The following is a 19,822-nucleotide window of genomic DNA, read 5'->3' on the forward strand; positions in this document are numbered from 1 at the left end:
TAAATTAAAAAGGAATTATTTTTTTATACCGAGGGAGAAACTGTTTACTTATTTTTATTTATGGCATATTACATGAGTCAAAAAAGTGATTGACCATCGCCACCAGGACAACTTCCCCAATTCTCGTCTTTCAACAAATTAATTTCCATTATACAAATACGGTAAATTCAAAGATCGTCGGCGAGATTTTTCCGGCGAAGTTGCTTCAGCACGGTATCCTTCTTACACACAGTAGTGAAAAATTTGCCTTTATTTTTACATAAAGTACCGGAGAAATTGCTCTATTCCTGCTTAAAGGTTGCAGTACTGTTGCTCAATGTAGTGCTAATGTGGGTTTTTATGGTTGATTCTCTCGTTTTGGCTTAATATAGTGTATAATTCATTGAATTTGAAACATGGACCTGTAAGAATTTTTAAGAAAAAAGAGAAAAATATGGAGAAAATTGTCTTTTAAGTTTGAGTTGGGTCAGAAGAATCACCAAGTAGTTTAGTGAAAGAAAAATGTATAATATTTGTAATTGTTTTGGTTGATATTTCTTAGGATGATGATACTTGAAAACCTTATTAACCTTATTTAAGCGTGAAACATAGGTTTAGATTATCATTCTGTCAAGGATTCTCTGAGTTTTGTGTTTAACCAGGTAAAAATTCATTTATCAGAACTAGAATCAGGCTAATATTGTTTTGTTCTATAATGGTGGTGTCCAGGCCAAGCTTGTGCACACCTTGACCAATTCCACGGGGTACATTATGCTTATACCATAGAAGATAGAGCTTTGTTCTATAATGGTGGTGTCCAGGCCAAGCTTGTGCACACCTTGACCAATTCCACGGGGTACATTATGCTTATACCATAGAAGATAGAGCCTAATGTTTTCGCCTACACTAGTATTTAGATGTGAGAACTTGTGGTTCTCAATCCACTTTATTAGCCACTAGATTCACTATCGAGCTAATATTTAACAGCCCAGGAAACACGTATTGATCTTTCGTGATAACTTTGATTTATTCTTTTCCTGAAATATCATTGAAGAGAACTACTTTCATTTTGATTATTCACAGTAGCCAGTCCTAGAAGATGAGGAGGCAGCTGATGACGTCGTGGCAGCTGTTCTGTACACTTATAATGGTAAAGCCGGTTACTTCAATTGAAATTTGACCTTCCACTAAGACATGCTTAATAGCGAACCTTGTAATTTATCTTCTTCTGAAGCTTCAATCCTTGTGTAGATTTTTAGGCCCTTCGAAAAGCCATTGCGGGATAAGGCGATGGCAGTTGCTGGAAGAGTTGCTATAATGGAATAGCTTTGAAAACTTCTTGTCCAGTGCGTTTTCAAGTTCTTAGCACACCTCTTGATTCTGATCTGAAAATGACACTGGCTGTACACCTGAGCTTGTGGCACTCAGATGATGTTCAATTGCATTGGGAAACGATGCAAAACAAAGGAGGATCAATTGTTAATATGCCTTCCTTCTGCTTTGGAGCTGGGATGGCTGCTGGAATTGGTGCTCTGATGGTTAGTATTGCCAGGAGTCATGCTCAAGCATTTGGCAATAAGAGGTGACATTTATCTCTAATTCTGACTTAAAAACGGTCTGTGATGTTTCTTTTTGTGTTATGCTGCTAGTTTTTACCTCGGCTCTGATCAATTAGCCTAGTCTAAAGCTGTTATTTCAAAGTATTAGGAAAGCTCAAATCGGTAGAAATTTCAAGTGGCTGAATATTATGAGTTCGTATTTACTGAACGACTAGGGTTGTATGAAGATCCATAGATGATATAGTAGTTAGAGTCAGAAAAGTAGTTTTCCTATTTCTCTGTCATACCAAGATGATGTGAATTTTGTTCTCGTGCTTCATTTACCGCTAGACCACACCTTTAGCTTCTTCTTATGTTCCTTCCTTGTTCAATGGCCACTCAAAAATAGAGAACTTATTCGAAAACAAAAAATCTTCTAGAAAAGATCATAAATTATATTTATTGAAAACTACTCATTTTCCAAAATACAATTGCTAAAAATTATTCTTCGCTTCAAATGTCTGACCAAATCGCCAGTTAGCAGGAGCAACATTATCAGATTGAACCCATTTGCCATCGCTAGTTTGTACTTGGAAAGACAAGCTTTGTCCTGCTAACTGCTGAGAAATCTGCCAATTTTGTCCCCAATTCCGTGACATCTGTGCCCATCCAGTCTTAGATCCTTTGATTTTGACACTGACAACATCTCCAACACCTCCCACATTGAAAACAAGAACAAGAATCCAATTAGAATTCCCTTTGATTTCAAACTTGAGACCTCCTTTTTTCTGGCAAGTGACTCTTCTGTAAACAACAGGGACAACCCCTGCTTTGTACTCGGCAATCTTTAAGAACATAGGCAATGACAGATCAAAGTGTTGTTGTGGAGGATTGCACCAAACGTCATGAGTTTTTGTGTAATTTGGAGGGCAGAAATTGGTGGCAGTTATAGTTATGACTTGGTCTGGATGGCATGCTTTAGGAGCATTGACACACTTTATTTGAAAGCAAGCTCCACAGGTAGATCCATTGTTAAAGAGTGCTGTGCTTAGTGCCGCTGTTTCCAGGCCATACCCTTGCTTGAATAAGTTTCCATAACCACAAGCTCCTTCTGCAATATAGTATTCAAATAAATTTGTTATAACGTTAATATCTATGTTATGAAAAAGCATCATCAACAACAACATACCCGGTGGAATCCCACAAGCGGGTTTCTGGGAGGGTAGAATGCACGTAGATCTTACCTTATCTTGTGAAGGTAGAGAGATTATTTCCAAAGTACCCTTGACTCACACATTATGGAAAAAATACATCTTTGGCCTTTGAAATTTTTTTCATTTTGGACCATAAAAAAAGTGCTAGAAATTTATTTATATTAAAATGAAGGGTGTATAAAAGAAAACGTAAATGAAAATAAAATAATTTACTTAGTTAGTGAGTTTAATTAGATTGTCAATCCTAAATCTGGATAGAGGAAGCCTACAGTAGGCGAAATGTGATGGAAAATTCATTTTTTGTCTTATATGTTGCAACATATCTCAACATCGCGTTGTAACATATCTTAACATCATGTTGTCGCCACATAGAAGGAAAGGTAGTCAATTGAACAACTTTAATAGAAAATCTGTATATATGCATATATAAATATTCAATCTCAAATATTTTCTCAAAAAATATAATTTCTAGCTTCTCTGTCTGGAGTCTCGACACTATGATAACTATCTCAACAACATACATAAGGAACTAAGGTACAATGAAAACTTACGCATGGTTTCATTACCCCCCATGTCACCATAAAATGTAGCACGTGCATTTTTCCATCCCTGGGCATCCAAATTTCCTTCAACCTCTTTACTTTCATATGTTTCTGCTAAAAAAATAGCAACAAACGTGATAAATAAAATGAAGAAAATTTGGTGTTTGGCCATTTTAGCTATAACTTTTTTTTCTCTCTAAACTAGTTTCAACTCGCTGGTTGATTTGCTTTGGACATACAATTTATAGCCATAATATTCTCTTAAGATGGAACTCAAAATTAAGTCCCTTAGAAAAAAGGGAAATTACATTAATGAAAATAAATATTGTAATTGGATATCATGGAGTTTATTTTTGGAAAGTTAATTAAATTACATGCCATTCTTCCCAATTAATTAGTATTTGCATTTAAGTGCTTATATAAGTTGTAAGTAAGCAAATCTGCATCAATTTTATTTTGCCAAAAGAATTTGAGAGTTAATTACTTCCATTTGTCTTGTAGTTAAATGAGATAAGTAGGATTAGTCGAAATTTAGTGATTTGTTACCATGTAGTTTGAGTCTTTAATGTAATCAATAGAGTAAAATAAAAAAGAGAGTGAGGAAGTAGGCTTGTCTTAATATTACTCCTTCCAATGCAGAATAAGTGAATTTTTGAATGGTATACCCATTAAGAAAAAAAGTTTAGGACATAAATAAATATCACTTTCCACTTTTGCTCTTTTGGTTATTTTCAAACTATTCTTGAAATAATTCAAAGTAAATCATAAATATGAGCAGTTAACTCTCTTGTAATCATTACCTAGAGGATGTAACTCAGTGGCAAAAATGGAAAAAATTTCAAACAAGTCTCTTGAACTTTGAACAAGTCACTTATTTTGAACTAAGAAAAAAGACTTCACAATTCACTTATTTTGAAATGGAGGTAGTATCACTTTTTTCATCGAATGATTATGAAAAAAAACGATACATATATTAGTGGATATTGGTAAATATCAAAGTATTAATATTTAAAGTCATTATTATTTCAATGCAAAAAGTCTCAAATACTTGAATTCAATTGAGAGATCTGTAGTTAAATTATGCCAATTTCTTTGTAACAGGTCTTTTAATCATCATTGCTGCTATTTCCCATTTCATGAATGAAGAAATAGTGCTAATTTAAATGAAATCTTCCTGAGAGTAGTGCATATTTGCTTGCCCTGCACTTCTTCAATCACAGCATGTGCACGAAGTTATTTAGTCTGTTCTGAGAAATTCAACACTGCTATTTTTTTAATCAGTAACTCTGCCGTTGTCCTTATATCTGCTTCCATAAATGCTTTCTATTAATATAAGTAGTTCATTTTATCTTTGATGTGTTACTGACTAGGAAACTTGTCAATTCACATGGTTCTGATTTTGCTGCCACTATGGTGCAGTTTGGACAAGAGTGCACCACTATTAGACATGATAGTATAAGGACAAAATCTGGAGAAGTTCTCAGTCTTCTATCGATTTGTAAAGTTTCATGGTCGGGGGCAATCCAGTGGTGTTGAGTCATCTTCAACAGATGCTGCTACCGTAGCCATTTTTCTGCAAAGATATGTAACTGCACTCCCAATGCCTCAAAATCTTCCTGATAGGGTACAATGTCTTTCACTATGATCATTGATTCAGTTAATATTTTTTCTGCATTCTCGTCATCAATCCACTAGCTCCACATCCCTTGGAGTTTTGATGCTAATTATGTACTGGCACTAGCAGCAGCAAAAATAGAGCCACATAAAGAGACAATTGCAAAAAGAACCGTCTCTAAATTGCTACCTGGAATTCAATACAGGCAGTCCATATTGCATGTAGGCCAATTATGCCAATTGTCAAGAAATGTTGTTCGTTCCATGTGTCTCTCTCCATAGTTAGAGATAGAGAGATGCCCATATGTAGTTAGTTCAGTGTAGTGAATGTAACGGAAATTGTTTAAGGTCAGGCTGTAGTGTACTTGAATTTCACATCTTCTAGGTAAATATATTATGCCTAGGCTTATCTTAGTAGGTAAATATGAATGTCAGCTTTGCGAAAATGTTTGTGATGCCTGTTTGTACCTTTTTGATACTTGGAATCCCCCTCTCCTGCGGACCCTGCAAAGAAAGGATTTCTTTATACCAGTAGAATCCCGTAATAGCCGTTAGCAACGTCAATGCCTGGGTTTTCTCTGGTCACTCCTGCTTCAGGCTAGGAATGATCACACATCAAGCCAGGCTTTGGAATTTACATGGTATGAATGGGAAGAGATTTTTGACACGTTTGACTTGACATTATGTTGCACGTGGTTGCTTACAGAACGCCAAGGCGTATAAAATGACTTTGAGATATCGAGCATTTTAGGTCAATCTCTATCTCCATTTTACTTAAATTAACACTCCTGGAGAGTATTTTGCTCATATCAATCTTTATCTCCATTTTACGTAACGTGAACTGTTCATAACGTTATTCAATGTTTGATTTACCAGAAATCAGGTTGCTGCATGACAACATTTTTTTAGATGTGTGTTGGTGCCTTGGTAATGTAACGATTCTTGCCCAAATAGCAGGTTTTGGAATAACTACTTGGCACAGGTCCATTTTTAAATGGCTGGGTTGAAATGGGTGGGTCACTTCAACAAGTTGGACAGGCCATGTTTGTATGGTTTAAAATTTTGTTTTAAACAGTTAATAAGGAAGCTCGTTTAGAATTTTACTTTAAGTTGGTTAATTGCAGAGAATGTGTTTAAATAATTGGCTTAAATCTAGCATTAAATTGCACAATGTTTTGCAGGAAGAGTTTGAAAAATTAGTTCATGCGCAACTAATGCAATGTTAGTTGTGCAATGTATAGTTTATCGCAGGAGAAATAGAATTATTGCTTGTGGTCAATGGTACCAAATGAAATTAAGTCAGAATTTATGAATTATTTTATGTTTGATCACAATCCCTCGAGGCATTTAATCCATGAGTGTGATTATTGAGGTGCTACGTGACTGTCGGGAAGAATTTCTCGGAATCATTATCACGTTCTCTTTGTCGTAATTTTAAATTGTTGAGTGGAGTTATATCTGCTTCCTACTAATACAAGTAGTTTAAATTTTATCTTGGGATAATGCCCAAGTACCCCCTCAACCTATGCCCGAAATCTCAGAGACACACTTATACTATACTAAGGTCCTATTACCCCCTGAACTAATTTTATTAATAATTTTTTACCCCTTTTTAGCTTACGTGGCACTATCTTGTGGGCCCAACGATGGTTGACTTTTTTTTCGAACTAGTGCCACGTAGGCTAAAAAGGGGTAGAAAATTACATATAAAATAAGTTCAGGGGTAATAGGACCTTAGTATAATAGTATAAGTGTGTCTCTGGGATTTCGAGCATAGGTTGAGGGGGTACTTGGGTATTTTCCCTTTTATCTTTGATGTGTTACTGACTAGGACACTTGTCAATTCACATGGTTCTGATTTTGCTGGCACAATGGTGCAGTTTGGACAAGAGTGCACCACTATTAGACATGATAGTGGAAGGACAAGATCTGGAGAAGTTCTCAGTCTTCCATCGATTTGCAAAGTTTCATGGCCGGGGGCAATCCATTGGTGTTGAGTCCATCTTCAACAGATGCTGCTGCACTAGCCATAAACCTTTTCTGCAAAGATACGGAACTGCGCTCCCAATGCCTCAAAGTCCTTCTGATAGGGTACAATTTCATTCACTATGATCATTAATTTAGTTAATATTTATTCTGCATTCTCGTCATCAATCCACTAGCTCCACATCCCTTGGAAGTTTTGTTGCTTATTATGTACTGGCACTAGCAGCAGCAGAAATAGAGCCACATAAAGACGCAATTGCAGAAAGAACCGTCTCTAAATTGCTACCTCGAATGCAATATAGGCAGTCCAATTTTGCATGTTGGCCAATTATGCCAATTGTCAAGAAATTTTGTTCATTCCATGTGTCTCTCTCCATAGTTAGCGATAAAGAGATGTCCATATGTAGTTAGTTCAGTGTTGTGAATGTAACGGTAATTGTTTAAGGTCAGGTTATAGTGTACTTGAAGTTCGCAGAAAATATATGATGCCTAGGCTTATTTTACTAGGTAAATATGAATGTCAGCTTTTTGTAAAGTTGTTTCTGTTGCCTGTTTGTACCTTTTTGATACTTGGACCCCCACCCCCACCCCACCCCGGTGTACCCTGCAAAGAAAGGATTTGTTTATACCAGTAGAACCCCTTAACAGTTGTTAGCAACATCAATGACTTCTCTGGTCATCACACCTGCTTCAGGCAGGGAATGGTCTCGCATCAAGCCAGGCTTTGAAATTTACATGGTATGAATGTGAAGAAATTTTCGACAGGTTTGACTAAACATTATGTTGTGTGTGGTTGCTTACAGAACGCCAAAGGCGTATATATGACTTGAGATATTGAGCATTTTAGGTCAATCTCTATCCCTATTTTACTTAAAATGACTCTCCTGGAGAGTATTGTGCTCATTTTGCATTCAAGCAATGTGAATTCAGTGATCTGTTTTTATAAGGCTATTAACTGTTTGATTTACTAGAAATTAGGTTGCTGTATGACTGCATATTTTTAGAAGTGACTGTTGGTGCGTTGGTAATGTATGAATTATGATTCAACTCCCCAAAGCAGGTTTTGGAATAACTACTTGCCACCAGTCCATAAATGGGCGTTTAATCAGGCCATGTTTGTATGGGTTAAAATCTAGTTTAATCGGTTAGTAAGGAAGTTCATATAAAATTTTACTGTGTAAATTTACCAATGTGAAATGTTCATGACTCTACTAATGTAAACCTTATGTTGTGGTTTAATTGGAGAAAATAATTGCATCAAATTGTACATTGTTTTGCAGAAAGAGTTCTAAAAATTAATTCACACGTAACTAATGCAATGTTTAGTTTATCACAGGAGAAATATTTACCAATTAAATGTAAATTACTCCTCCGTTCAACTATTTTTAAAGTTAAATTAGATTAATTTGATACTTAAACAAAAATTTATATTTAAAAATTATACAAAAAAATCCAATAAATTGTACATCATAAAATATTTGTCAAATTTTTATAGTTGGACTCTAAAAAGATAAGTTATGACAATTAAATAAACAGAGAGAATAATATAATGTATTACTCTATTCACGTTTCACTTTTTAAATTGTATTTTTGTACATCCAATCATAAAACATTATTCAAAGATACTTTCAAAAAATAAAAATAATTAAACATAAACATTATTCAAAGATAACTTTCAAAAAAATAAAAATAATTAAACATAAAAATATTTTAAGGTCAAGAAATCTATAACTTTTTTATTTATTTTTATATATATGCCATATTACATAAGTCAAAAAGTGATCGACCATCCTTCGCCACCAAGACAACTTTGCCAATTCTCCTCTTTATACAAATACGGTAAATTTAAAGATCGTCGGCGAGATTTTTCCGGCGAAGTTGCTACAGTACGGTGCCCTTCTTTTTTATCTCTAACACAGACAATAGTAAATATATGTGCATTACTTTGAACTTGCTAAGAAATTGATAGGTGTACTGCAGACTCTCCAACTGTATTTGAAAATTTTGCATTTTCTTTTTTACTCCAAGCAACGGAGAAATTGCATTGCTCTGTTCCTGCTTAAATCGGTTGCAGTACCGTTGTTCGTTGTAGTGCTGATGTGAATTTTTACAGTGGAATCACTCGTTTTTTGTCGTAATTTAGAGTATTTCCATGAAGCATCAATAGGCGGCCCGTAAGTATTTTGTTAGGAAAAGACTAACAAAATATTTCACTGGTTATCCATTATATTGTATCGTTACTATGCCTACTATATTTGTTTTGATAGTTAATTGCACCTGTATTGTTAAATTTCGTTGCCCGTAATAATGAAACCCTATTTTATGGAACAACCAATTTGGTGTGTTTCCATTGTTACTTAATTTCTTTTATAATTATATCTTTACATAATATTTCAAAAATACTATTTTACCCTTAACCTTTATTATTTAAATCTAATCAAATCTCCTATCCTAGAATAATATTTTAGTAAATTTATAAATTACAATACAATTAAACCAACAATTAGCAAACAATATCCAAACATTATATCTATTATACAATACACTACAATAGAATACAATACAATACATTATGAAACAATGAGTAACAATGATCCAAACAAAGTGTTAAGTTAGAGTTGGGTCGCTGTCAGAAGAATCGTAAAGTAGTTTAGTGAAAGAGCAATGTATAATATTTCGTTAGTTATACAATCTATGGGAGACAGCTTCTCTACCTCACAATATCAGGCACAACCTCTATACCTAACAAAAGTAGGGGATAACGTTTGCATACATCTTAACTTTCCAGACTCCACTTGTGGTCGCGGGATTACAGTAGGTGTATGTTGTTGATGTTTCAATTGTTTTGGTTGATAGTTCTTAGGATAATGAATAAATTATTTGAAATCCTTCTTAACCTTATCTAAGCATGAACGAAGGTTCGGATTATCTGTTGTGTCTAGGATTCATTGAGGTTTGTGTTTAACTAGGTAAAAAATCGTTTAGCAGAACCAGAATCATGAATTGGGCTAATATTGTTTTCTTTTGTAACCTTGGTGACTGAGTCAAGCTTTTGTGTGCCTCGACTAATTCCACGGATGCTATCTGCTTCGACCATAGAAGATATAACCTAATGTTTTCGCCTCTGCTAGTATTTAGAAGTGAGACCTCGTGGTGCTGTATCCACTTCATTAACCACTATACCTCACCATCGGGCTAATATTTAACAGCCCATGAAATACTATTGATCCTTCGTGATGCATTACTTCTTTTCCTGAAATATCATTGCAGAGAACAACTTTCGTTTTAATTATTCACTGTAGTTCAGTCCTAGAAGATGAGGAGGCAGCTGATGAAGTCGTGGCAGCGGCTCTGTAGGCTTATAATGGTAAGCCAGTTCAATTGAAATTTGACCTGCCACTAAGTCATGTTTATTAGCAATCTTGCAATTTATCTTCTTCTGAAGCTAAAATCCTTGTGTAGATATCTAGGCCCTTTGGAAATCCACTGCGAGATAAGGCGATAGCAGTTGCTGGAAGAGTCGCTATAATGGAAGAAGGAACAACTTTGAAAGCTTCTTGTCCAGTGTGCTTACAAGTTCTAAGCACACCACTTAATTCTGATCTAAAAATGACACTGGCTGTACACATGAGCTTATGTCACGCAGATGATGTTCAATTGCATTGGGAACTGATGCAAAACAAAGGAAGATCAATCGTTCACATGCCTTCTTTTTGCTTTGGAGCTGGGATGGCTGCTGGAATTGGTGCTCTGATGGTTATTCTTGCCAAAAGTCATGCTCAAGCATTTGGCAATAAGAGGTAATGTTTATCTCTAACTACGACTAAAAAGTATCTGTGATGATTCTTATTGTACTTTGCCGCTGGTTTTGCCTCAGTTATGAAGAATTAGCCTAGTCTAAAGCTGCTTTTTCGAAGTATTAGGAAAGCTTAAATAGATAGAAAATTCAAGTGGCTGAATGTCATATGCTCGTATTACTGAATGACTTAGGTTATATGAAGATCCATAGATGATATAGTCGTTAGAGACAGAAAAGTGGTTTCCTGTTTCTTCAAGATACCAAGGTGATATGAATTTTGTTCCAGATATGTGTCCCTAGTTACTATTTGGAGTATTTTTTATTAATGACCTTTTTAGTTCCTTACTCTTTTAAGCATGTCTGGGCCAGCTCTTGCACCTGCTACCGCCACCAACTCAAGTACTGATTGCTTATTGTTCTAGGTTTTGCTGAAATTTGAACATGAGACCTCATAGTTCTCGTGCTTCATTTACTGCTAGACCACACCTTTGGCTTCTTTTTTTGTTCCTTCCTTGCTCAATAATATCAACTCAAATATAAAGAATTTATTCGGGAAAAAAACTTAGAGAAAAGATCATAAATTATATTGATTAGAAACTAAAAGCTACTCATTTTCGAAAATACATGATGATTAAAAATTATTCTTGGCTTCAAATGTCTGACCATATTGCCAGTTATCCGGAGCAACATTATCAGATTGAACCCATTTGCCATCGCTAGTTTGTACTTGGAAAGACAAGCTTTGTCCTCCCAACTGCACATTAGCCTGCCAATTTTGTCCCCAATTCCGCGACATTGGTATCCATTGAGTCTTAGATCCTTTGATTTTGACATTGACAACATCTCCAACACCTCCCACGTTGAAAACAAGAACAAGAATCCAATTGGGATTCCCGGCGATCTCAAACTTGAGACCTCCTTTTTTCTGGCAAGTGACTCTTCTGTAAACAACTGGTACAACCCCTGCTGTTTGCTCTGCAATCTTTATGAACATAGGCATTGTCAGATCAAAGTGTTTTTGTGGTGGATTGCACCAATCGTCATTAGTTTTTTTGGAATTTGGAGGGCATAAATTGGTGGCAGTAACAATTATGACTTGGTCTGGATGGCATGCTTTAGGAGCATTGACACACTTTATTTGATAGCAAGCTCCACAGGTAGATCCTTTGTTAAAGAGTGCTGTGCTTAGTGCTGTTGTTTCTAGGCCATACCCTTGTTTGATTGTGTCTCCATAACCACAAGCTCCCTCTGCAATATAGTATTCAAATAAATTTTTTACCAATGTTAATATCTATGATATGAAAAATCATCAACAATAACATATCCAAGGAAATTTCACAAGTGAAGTCTGGAGAGGATAGAGTGTATGCATACTTTATAAAAACTTTGAAGTTTTTTATGCGTAGGTGAAATGCTTCTATAACATCATATTTCTCCAAAAATAACTATTCCCAACCTTTGAGATGGTTCATAGTTTTTTTTTTCAATTACTCGTGAGTGAACACAAACCATTAGCCTATTATTATTATTTTTATGTTCGTACTGCTTTTGCCAACCTCAACTAATTTCATGATATATTTATCAATAGTATAAGGTGACTAACAATGTATGTACCATTAGCCTATTATTATCAATGGAGATAAAAAGGCATTTCACCAACTAAACAAGTTTTAACTTGTACTTTCAAAGTTTCTTGTTTGAATGGTAAATATATTTTAACCATAATAATAGTAATTATGTCTAAGTCTCAAATAAATTAAAATTCAATTATATGAATCCGTTGTATTCCCTGATTATATGTATCCATTGACTATATTCCCTACTTAAATTCAACAAAAAAAAAGTCTATATTAATACTCCCTCTATTCCAAAATAAATATCTTTTTTGGGAATTCGACACAACCATTAAGAGAACGTTTATTTTAGAGGAAAAAAATATTATATTTTCAGAAATTTATTTTATTTTTTAAATTAGAAAGAAAAAAATAAAGAGTGTTATAACCATATATAATAAAAGAGTGATTTTTAATTTTTAAAAAATTATAATTTCTAGCTTGATCACATTGGTATCCCGATAACATACATAAGGAATTAAGGTACAAATATAACTTACGCATCGTTTGACCACCCCCCATGTCACCATAAAATGTAGCACGTGCATTATTCCATACCTGTTCATCCAAATTTCCTTCTACCTCTTTACTTTCAAATGCATCAACTAGAAAAAAAACAACAAACGTGATGAACAAAATGAAGAGACTTTGGTGTTTAGCCATTTAACTTAAACTATTTTTTCTCTAAACTAGTTTTTAGCTCTCTTGGTGATTTGCTTTGATTACTAGATTTTCCATTGACATACTTATAGCCAAGTATTCACTATGAAATAAATAATTTTTTGCCTATAGAATTGGGGGAGTTAATAACTTATTTGACCAATTGTTTAATGAGTAAAGTAGGATAAATGGAAATTTTATGGTTTGTTACTCTATAGTTTTGAGTCTTTCATGTAATTAATTGGAAATTTAACATAATCAAATTATTTGTAGAGGCAAAGTGAAATATAATTCTTTTATGATATCCAATAAGTATATGGCATTATGTTGGTATTATGACTGAGTAGTATATTTTAATAAGGAATAAATTAGTCGCACACTATATAAATTGCGTGGGTATCATATAAAATTGAACAGTGTTTTTTTACAAGAATGAATTTATCATCTATGATATCATGTCTATAAATGATATATGCTAGATTGATAACATAAAATGCTTTGTGTTTTTCTTGAAGATATGAAATTTTCACTCTTTTATAATATCAGTTAATATATGATTTATAGCATTTGAGTATCATAATATACAATAATTATATAACGAAACTAGTATTGATTTGGTATATTCAGTTTTAGTTACCTTTTCTTTGGTGTTATAGTAAAAAGAGAACAAAAATAAGGGAAGCAGAAGTCTCAACTAATAAATAGTAGTTATAAAAAAAAAGTTCAAAAAAGAAAGTGACTGAACTTCTTTTTATAAATTTAATTTTTTTTCATCCTTAGTTGAGTATCTTTAATGTTATTAACAAGGAAAAAACTATTAGTTGAGCGATCGAGATATTAACTCTCCAATTGAATATAGATTCAGTCATCCAGATTGGCAGCATCTAATATCTTCTTTCAACCATTCTTCTTCTTCATCTCTTCATTCTTTCTGTTAATTCTTAGAGCATTCATAAATGGCAGCCTCACAGAATCCAGCAGTCATATTTATTTAACGACATTAAATGAGTAATTATCTATTATTCACATGTCATCTTGCTGCTGGTAAAATTTATGTCTAATTTCGACTAAAAGAATCTTTTTTTGTATTTTTTTCCTCAATTCTTTGTTCATTGTCCACTCAAAAACAGAGAATTTATTTGGAAACAAAAAACTTGGAGAAAAGATCATAAATTATATTGATCAGAAACAAAAAGCTACTCATTTTCGAAATTACATGATGATTAAAAATTATTCTTGGCTTCAAATGTCTGACCAAATTGCCAATTATCAGGAACAACATTATCAGATTGAACCCATTTGCCATCGCTAGTTTGTACTTGGAAAGACAAGCTTTGTCCTCCCAACTGCACAGAAGTCTGCCAATTTTGTCCCCAATTCCGCGACATTGGTAGCCATTGAATCTTAGATCCTTTGATCTTGACATTAACAACATCTCCAACACCTCCCACATTGAAAACAAGAACAAGAATCCAGTTAGGATTCCCTTTGATCTCAAACTTTAGACCTCCTTTTTTCTGGCAAGTAACTCTTCTATAAACAACTGGTACAACCCCTGCTTTGTACTCTGCAATCTTTAAGAACATAGGCAATGACAGATCAAAGTGTTGTTGTGGTGGATTGCACCAAATGTCATGAGTTTTTGTGTAATTTGGAGGGCAGAAATTGGTGGCAGTTATAGTTATGATTTGGTCTGGATGACATGCTTTAGGAGCATTGACACACTTTATTTGAAAGCAAGCTCCACAGGTAGCTCCATTGTTAAACAGCGCTGTGCTTAATGCCGCTGTTTCCAGGCCATACCCTTGCTTGAATAAGTCTCCATAACCACAAGCTCCTTCTGCAATATTAGTAATTCGAATAAATTTGTTACAAATGTTAATATCTTTGTTATGAAAGTGTCTGGAATTTGTTTATATTAGATCGGAGGGTGTACAAAAGAAAAATAACTTACGCATGGTTTCGTTACCACTCATGTCACCATAAAATGTAGCACGGGCATTATTCCATCCCTGTTCATCCAAATTTCTTTCTACCTCTTTACTTTCAAACGCTGCAACCAAAAAAATAACAATAAATGTGATAAACAAAATGAAACAAATTTGGTGTTTAGCCATTTTTGCTTAAAACTATTTTTTCTCTAAACTAGATTTTAACTCTCTTGGTGATTTGCTTTGAATAATACTTTTGTTATGGACATACATGCTTATATGGCCAAAATATTCACTGTGTAGTAAATTTCAGTTTCAGTTTTTGCTAAAAGGATTGGGGGAATTAATTGCTTCATTTGACTACTGGTTTAATGTGAAAAGTAGGATAAATGGAAATTTTAGTAGTCTTGGGTCTTTAATGTAATTAATTGTGAATTTAACATAATCAGATTATTTGTAGAGGAAGTAAACCAAAACATCATAACTTATAATTGCTTAGTAAATATCTAAAAATAAAAAATAAAAAAATTCATTTCATAGGCTTGTCTTTATAAAAAAAAAGTTTAACGAATGATCTGAAAAATAAAATAAATAGAGATTTTATTTGGAAAACAAAAAACTTACAGAATAGATCATATACTAGAGTGATTAAAAACTACTGAATTTTCAAAAATACATAATCCCTAAAAAATATTCTTTGCTTCAAATGTCTGACCAAATTGCCAGTTAGCAGGAGCAACATTATCAGATTGAACCAATTTGCCATCGCTAGTTTGTACTTGGAAAGACAAGCTTTGTCCTCCCAACTGCACATTAGCCTGCCAATTTTGTCCCCAATTCCGCTTCATTGGCACCCATCCCGTCTTAGATCCTTTGATCTTGACATTAACAACATCTCCAACACCTCCCACGTTGAAAACAAGAACAATAATCCAATTTGAATTCCCTTTGATCTCGAACTTGAGACCTCCTTTTTTCTGGCAAGTAACTCTTCTGTAAACAACTGGTACAACCCCTGCTTTGTACTCTGCAATCTTTATAAACATAGGCATTGTAAGATCAAAGTGTTGTTGTGGAGGATTGCACCAACTTTGACTAGTTTTTTTTGAATCTGGAGGGCATAAATTGGTGGCAGTTACAGTTATGACTTGGCCTGAATGGCATGCATTATTAGGAGCATTGACACACATTATTTGAAAGCAAGCTCCACAGGTAGATCCTTTGTTAAACAGTGCTGTGCTGAGTGCCGCAGTTTCAAGGCCATACCCTTGCTTAAACAAGTCTCCATAACCACAAGCTCCCTCTGCAATATGGTAATCAAAAAAAGAAAAAAAATTTGTTACAAATGTTAATGTTTATGTTATGAAAAATAATCATCAACAGTAATCTATTTTCACAAGTGAGGTTTGAAAAGAATAGAGTATATACAGACCATATTTTTATCTCATGGACAATGGCGTAGCCACATGGTGTCTAATTGGTCGCTGTTCGTCAGAAAATTACATTGTATATATATGTCAAATTCTTCATTTAAAAGATATATATTTAAATTTGGACAACCTTGACAAAAGTAATGCTACCTTCGCGCAGTGGTAGTTAGTGTCCATTTAAATAATGGAGTTTTGGGTTTGAACACCATATCACAATATTTTTATTATTTTATTTTGATAGTCACACTCCATTATTTTTGGACACACTTACTCTGACATTGTTCGTGAAAATAGAAAAATTGTTTTTAAATGGCTCTAGGCTCACACATTATGAAAATATATATATATATATATATATATATATATATATATATATATATATATATATATTAGGCTTTAAATCTATTTTTCATCTTGAATCATTAAAAAAATGTACGAGAAATTTATTTATATGAAAGTTAAGGGTGTACAAAAGAAAAAGAAAAAGAACAACTAAATGAAAATAAAATAATTTTCTTTTTGTTAGTACGCGAAATGTGATGGGAAATTAATTCAATTATGGCCTATATGTTTGCTACATGAGATATCGTGTTGTAACATATTTTAATATAATGTTGTGGCAAATAACTTTAATCAAATATCAATTTTAAATATTTTTTCAAAAAATAAAATTCATAATTTTATTAATATTTTAACACCACGATAAATGTCTCGCCAATATAAGTAAAAAATTAAGGTAGATCTTACGCATAGTTCCACCACCGTTATTGTCACCATAAAATGTAGCACGAGCATTTATCCATCCTTGGGCAGCCAAATTTTCTTCAACCATTTTACTTTCATATGTTTCTACTAAAAAAATAACAACAAATGTAGTAAACAAAATGAAAAAACTTTGGTGTTTTGCCATTTTAGCTAAAAACAATTTTTCTCTGCATTAGTTTGAACTCACTAGTTGATTTGTTTAGGATAATAGCTTTGTTGTGGACATACAATTTATAGTCATATGGTAAATTGGATGCAAAGGAGTTAATTTTTTTAAATTGAATTAAATTAATTGTGATTCTTCACAATTAATTAGTATTTGCATTTAAGTGCTAATATAGGAGTTTTAAGGAAGCAAATCTGCATCAGTTTAATTTTGCTAAAAGAATTGGAGGGTTAATTGCTTCATTAAGTACTGAGAAAAGTAGGATAAGAAGAAATTTAGTGATTTGTTACCGTATAGTCTTGGGTATTTAGTGTAATTAATAGAGATGTTTATTACTAAATAAATAAAATTAAATTAAAAGAGAGAGAGCGCACCATAATGTATAGTTTCATAGTGAATATAGTGTGTTTAAAAAATAAAAAAATAAAAATAAAAAAAAGAAACTTAAAATTCATTTGACTTTCATATAATTAAATGGAAGGCAAAAAAAGTTGTCTTAATATTATCAAAAGTTAAAAGTGGTGTTTTCCTATTTTTCATTTTTTAATTTAAATGTTATTGATATGTCACTTTTTAAAAATTACAGTTAAAATTTTTCTTTTTTTTTTTATTTTTAATTGAATCTATTTGACTTGACATATTTATTAAATAAATAATTATTAATATAAGTATTTTATCTATCTTTATTGAATGATATTTAATAATTAAGTTTTGATAAATAAGTATTTAATGTTGAGAGTACTACATGAAAAAAATATTATTATTTATTTTGCTATGTTGAAGATAACAAATAAAAATAAAATTTATTTTAGAAATAAATGACAGAGCAAAAATAAACGAAAGTAATTTTTTAAAGTTAAAGTCAAACATGCTCTCAGTGACAAGTTCCTCGTTGTTAAATTGCCCCTCAGATTTTATAATAATCCTTTTTAGAGCTTGCTTAAATCATAATAATAAAAATTTACAAGTGTATTTTTTTAGTATAAGTAAAAAAACTTAAGTGACATATATAAAATGAAGGGGAAGTTAGGAGTTGTATTATGGAAAAGTATTTTGAAAATTAATAAATATCACTCATCAGTAATATTTACAAGTATTTTGGTAGGTAATTTTTGTTTTACTTTGAAATTATTGTTTGATCATAAAAATTATACGAAAATTCTTTGTAAAAAAATAATAATATACTTATGAGTTCATAAGTAGATGAGTGCATAATATGGTATATATCGAGATATTATATTATATTAAAATTTTAGTATTGATACTTTGATATTATGGTATTTGTTGTGGTATATGGTCTACATTTTAACTTTTTTTGGTATTTGATATTTGAAAATAACATATCAAAATATCGAATATCATTTCAAAGTATAGTTAGATAAATAACATATGTATTATTAAAATACTAACAAATATACAGCCTAGTATTACAATAAAATGTTTAGAAGTTAAAATTTTGACAACACTATTTTGATTCAAATGTAATTGATTAACAATGGAAGTTATTTCTACTTTATTAGATATATATTTTATATATTTCGGCATGTGTAATTTATTAGCGCGATATAATTGAGATCTTTTTTAATTGTCAAAATCGTAATACAAAGTATATATTAGTCTAAATTGAACAAATTATGATTATCGATTTACTATACTCCAAAATATCAAAATCGAACTTCAATACCGAATCATACTCAATTAAAATAGTATGATAATGATATGATGTTTTAAAAATCGAATACCAAAATTACCATATGTAAACTTTCAAATACTGTAGTGTACATAACATGCCCACCCTATCTATTACTTTTTTAGGGTCGATTAATTTATTACGCCCCTTTATTGGAAAAGTTACACGCTTAAATAAACTTATATTATTTAATTACTAATTAAAGCTATAGTTCGCTATAATTATCACCCACGATTAACATTATTCGTTAATTACGTGGGCTGATTTCGAGTTTGTATGATCAATCACGTTTGTATATGTATAATTCGCCACATTTGTATAATTCACAACTAACAATTCTATGTTTGATTTGTATTTGTATAGGATTGTTTGTATTTGTATATGACGATGATTTCCTTTAATTTTTCAGTTTTGTCATCATATACATTCAATTTTTTGTTTATAACTTTTTTAAGTTTATATAAACATGTAGTTTTTGTATTTTGTATAATATAATTTATATAATGTAATTTGTATAATTGTTTAAAGTTCATATGTTTGTATCAATTCATTATTTCGAGTTTTATTATATTTGTATAATTCCATGTTTATATTACTCAATAATACAAAAACGCGTGTATTATACAAATGTACCTACGAATTATACGAACGAGATGCGAATTATAAAAAATTTGTTCTCTCTCGCTCGTTTCTCTCCTTCCTTTCCCAAGCTCGTTCGCCTCTCTTCTTCCTCTCCCTATCTCTCTCGCTAGAATATATGAATACATATGTATAATATACTTATCTAATCAATATACACATATTATTCACCGCTCTTCAAATCTTTTCCCTTTCTCGCTCGCCTCTCTCCTCCCTCTCCCATCTCGCTCGCCACTCTCCTCCCTATAACAAATAG

General features: G+C 32.5%; 5 protein-coding genes across 11 annotated transcripts; 1 reads left to right on the forward strand and 4 right to left on the reverse strand.

Annotated features, from left to right (window-relative positions):
- The first annotated feature begins 33 nt into the window (after positions 1-33).
- Positions 34-16,126, forward strand: LOC109119862 (uncharacterized). 7 transcript variants are annotated; one of them, XM_069295320.1, is made up of 7 exons: positions 34-213; positions 1,063-1,129; positions 1,231-1,561; positions 4,693-4,897; positions 6,768-6,978; positions 10,144-10,240; positions 10,336-15,404. In XM_069295320.1, the coding sequence occupies exons 6-7, from the start codon at positions 10,190-10,192 to the stop codon at positions 10,675-10,677; spliced, it is 393 nt and encodes a 130-aa protein (XP_069151421.1). In that variant the 5' UTR covers positions 34-213; positions 1,063-1,129; positions 1,231-1,561; positions 4,693-4,897; positions 6,768-6,978; positions 10,144-10,189; the 3' UTR covers positions 10,678-15,404. The 7 variants fall into 7 exon arrangements, 6 of the variants coding, with proteins under 6 accessions (XP_069151421.1, XP_069151422.1, XP_069151423.1 ...); XM_069295321.1 differs by having other exon boundaries at positions 10,176-10,240; positions 10,336-11,017; XM_069295322.1 differs by having other exon boundaries at positions 10,181-10,240; positions 10,336-11,017.
- Positions 1,737-3,861, reverse strand: LOC101267396 (expansin-A23-like). Its single transcript, XM_019213070.3, has one exon. The coding sequence runs from the start codon at positions 2,702-2,704 to the stop codon at positions 2,012-2,014; it is 693 nt and encodes a 230-aa protein (XP_019068615.1). The 5' UTR covers positions 2,705-3,861; the 3' UTR covers positions 1,737-2,011.
- On the reverse strand, positions 11,235-12,868 carry LOC101266502 (expansin-A23-like). Its single transcript, XM_010320545.4, has 2 exons — positions 12,786-12,868; positions 11,235-11,920 (listed from the first exon to the last, which is right to left on the reverse strand). The coding sequence occupies exons 1-2, from the start codon at positions 12,805-12,807 to the stop codon at positions 11,304-11,306; spliced, it is 639 nt and encodes a 212-aa protein (XP_010318847.2). The 5' UTR covers positions 12,808-12,868; the 3' UTR covers positions 11,235-11,303.
- Positions 14,100-15,031, reverse strand: LOC101266209 (expansin-A23-like). Its single transcript, XM_004236445.5, has 2 exons — positions 14,900-15,031; positions 14,100-14,785 (listed from the first exon to the last, which is right to left on the reverse strand). The coding sequence occupies exons 1-2, from the start codon at positions 14,919-14,921 to the stop codon at positions 14,169-14,171; spliced, it is 639 nt and encodes a 212-aa protein (XP_004236493.2). The 5' UTR covers positions 14,922-15,031; the 3' UTR covers positions 14,100-14,168.
- On the reverse strand, positions 15,453-17,672 carry LOC101265911 (expansin-A23-like). The gene is made up of 2 exons (XM_019213071.3): positions 17,054-17,672; positions 15,453-16,179 (listed from the first exon to the last, which is right to left on the reverse strand). The coding sequence occupies exons 1-2, from the start codon at positions 17,214-17,216 to the stop codon at positions 15,560-15,562; spliced, it is 783 nt and encodes a 260-aa protein (XP_019068616.2). The 5' UTR covers positions 17,217-17,672; the 3' UTR covers positions 15,453-15,559.
- Between the last annotated feature and the right edge of the window lie 2,150 nt (positions 17,673-19,822).

The sequence above is a fragment of the Solanum lycopersicum genome, chromosome 3 (assembly GCF_036512215.1).
Source record: "Solanum lycopersicum chromosome 3, SLM_r2.1".
Lineage (NCBI taxonomy): Eukaryota > Viridiplantae > Streptophyta > Magnoliopsida > Solanales > Solanaceae > Solanum > Solanum lycopersicum.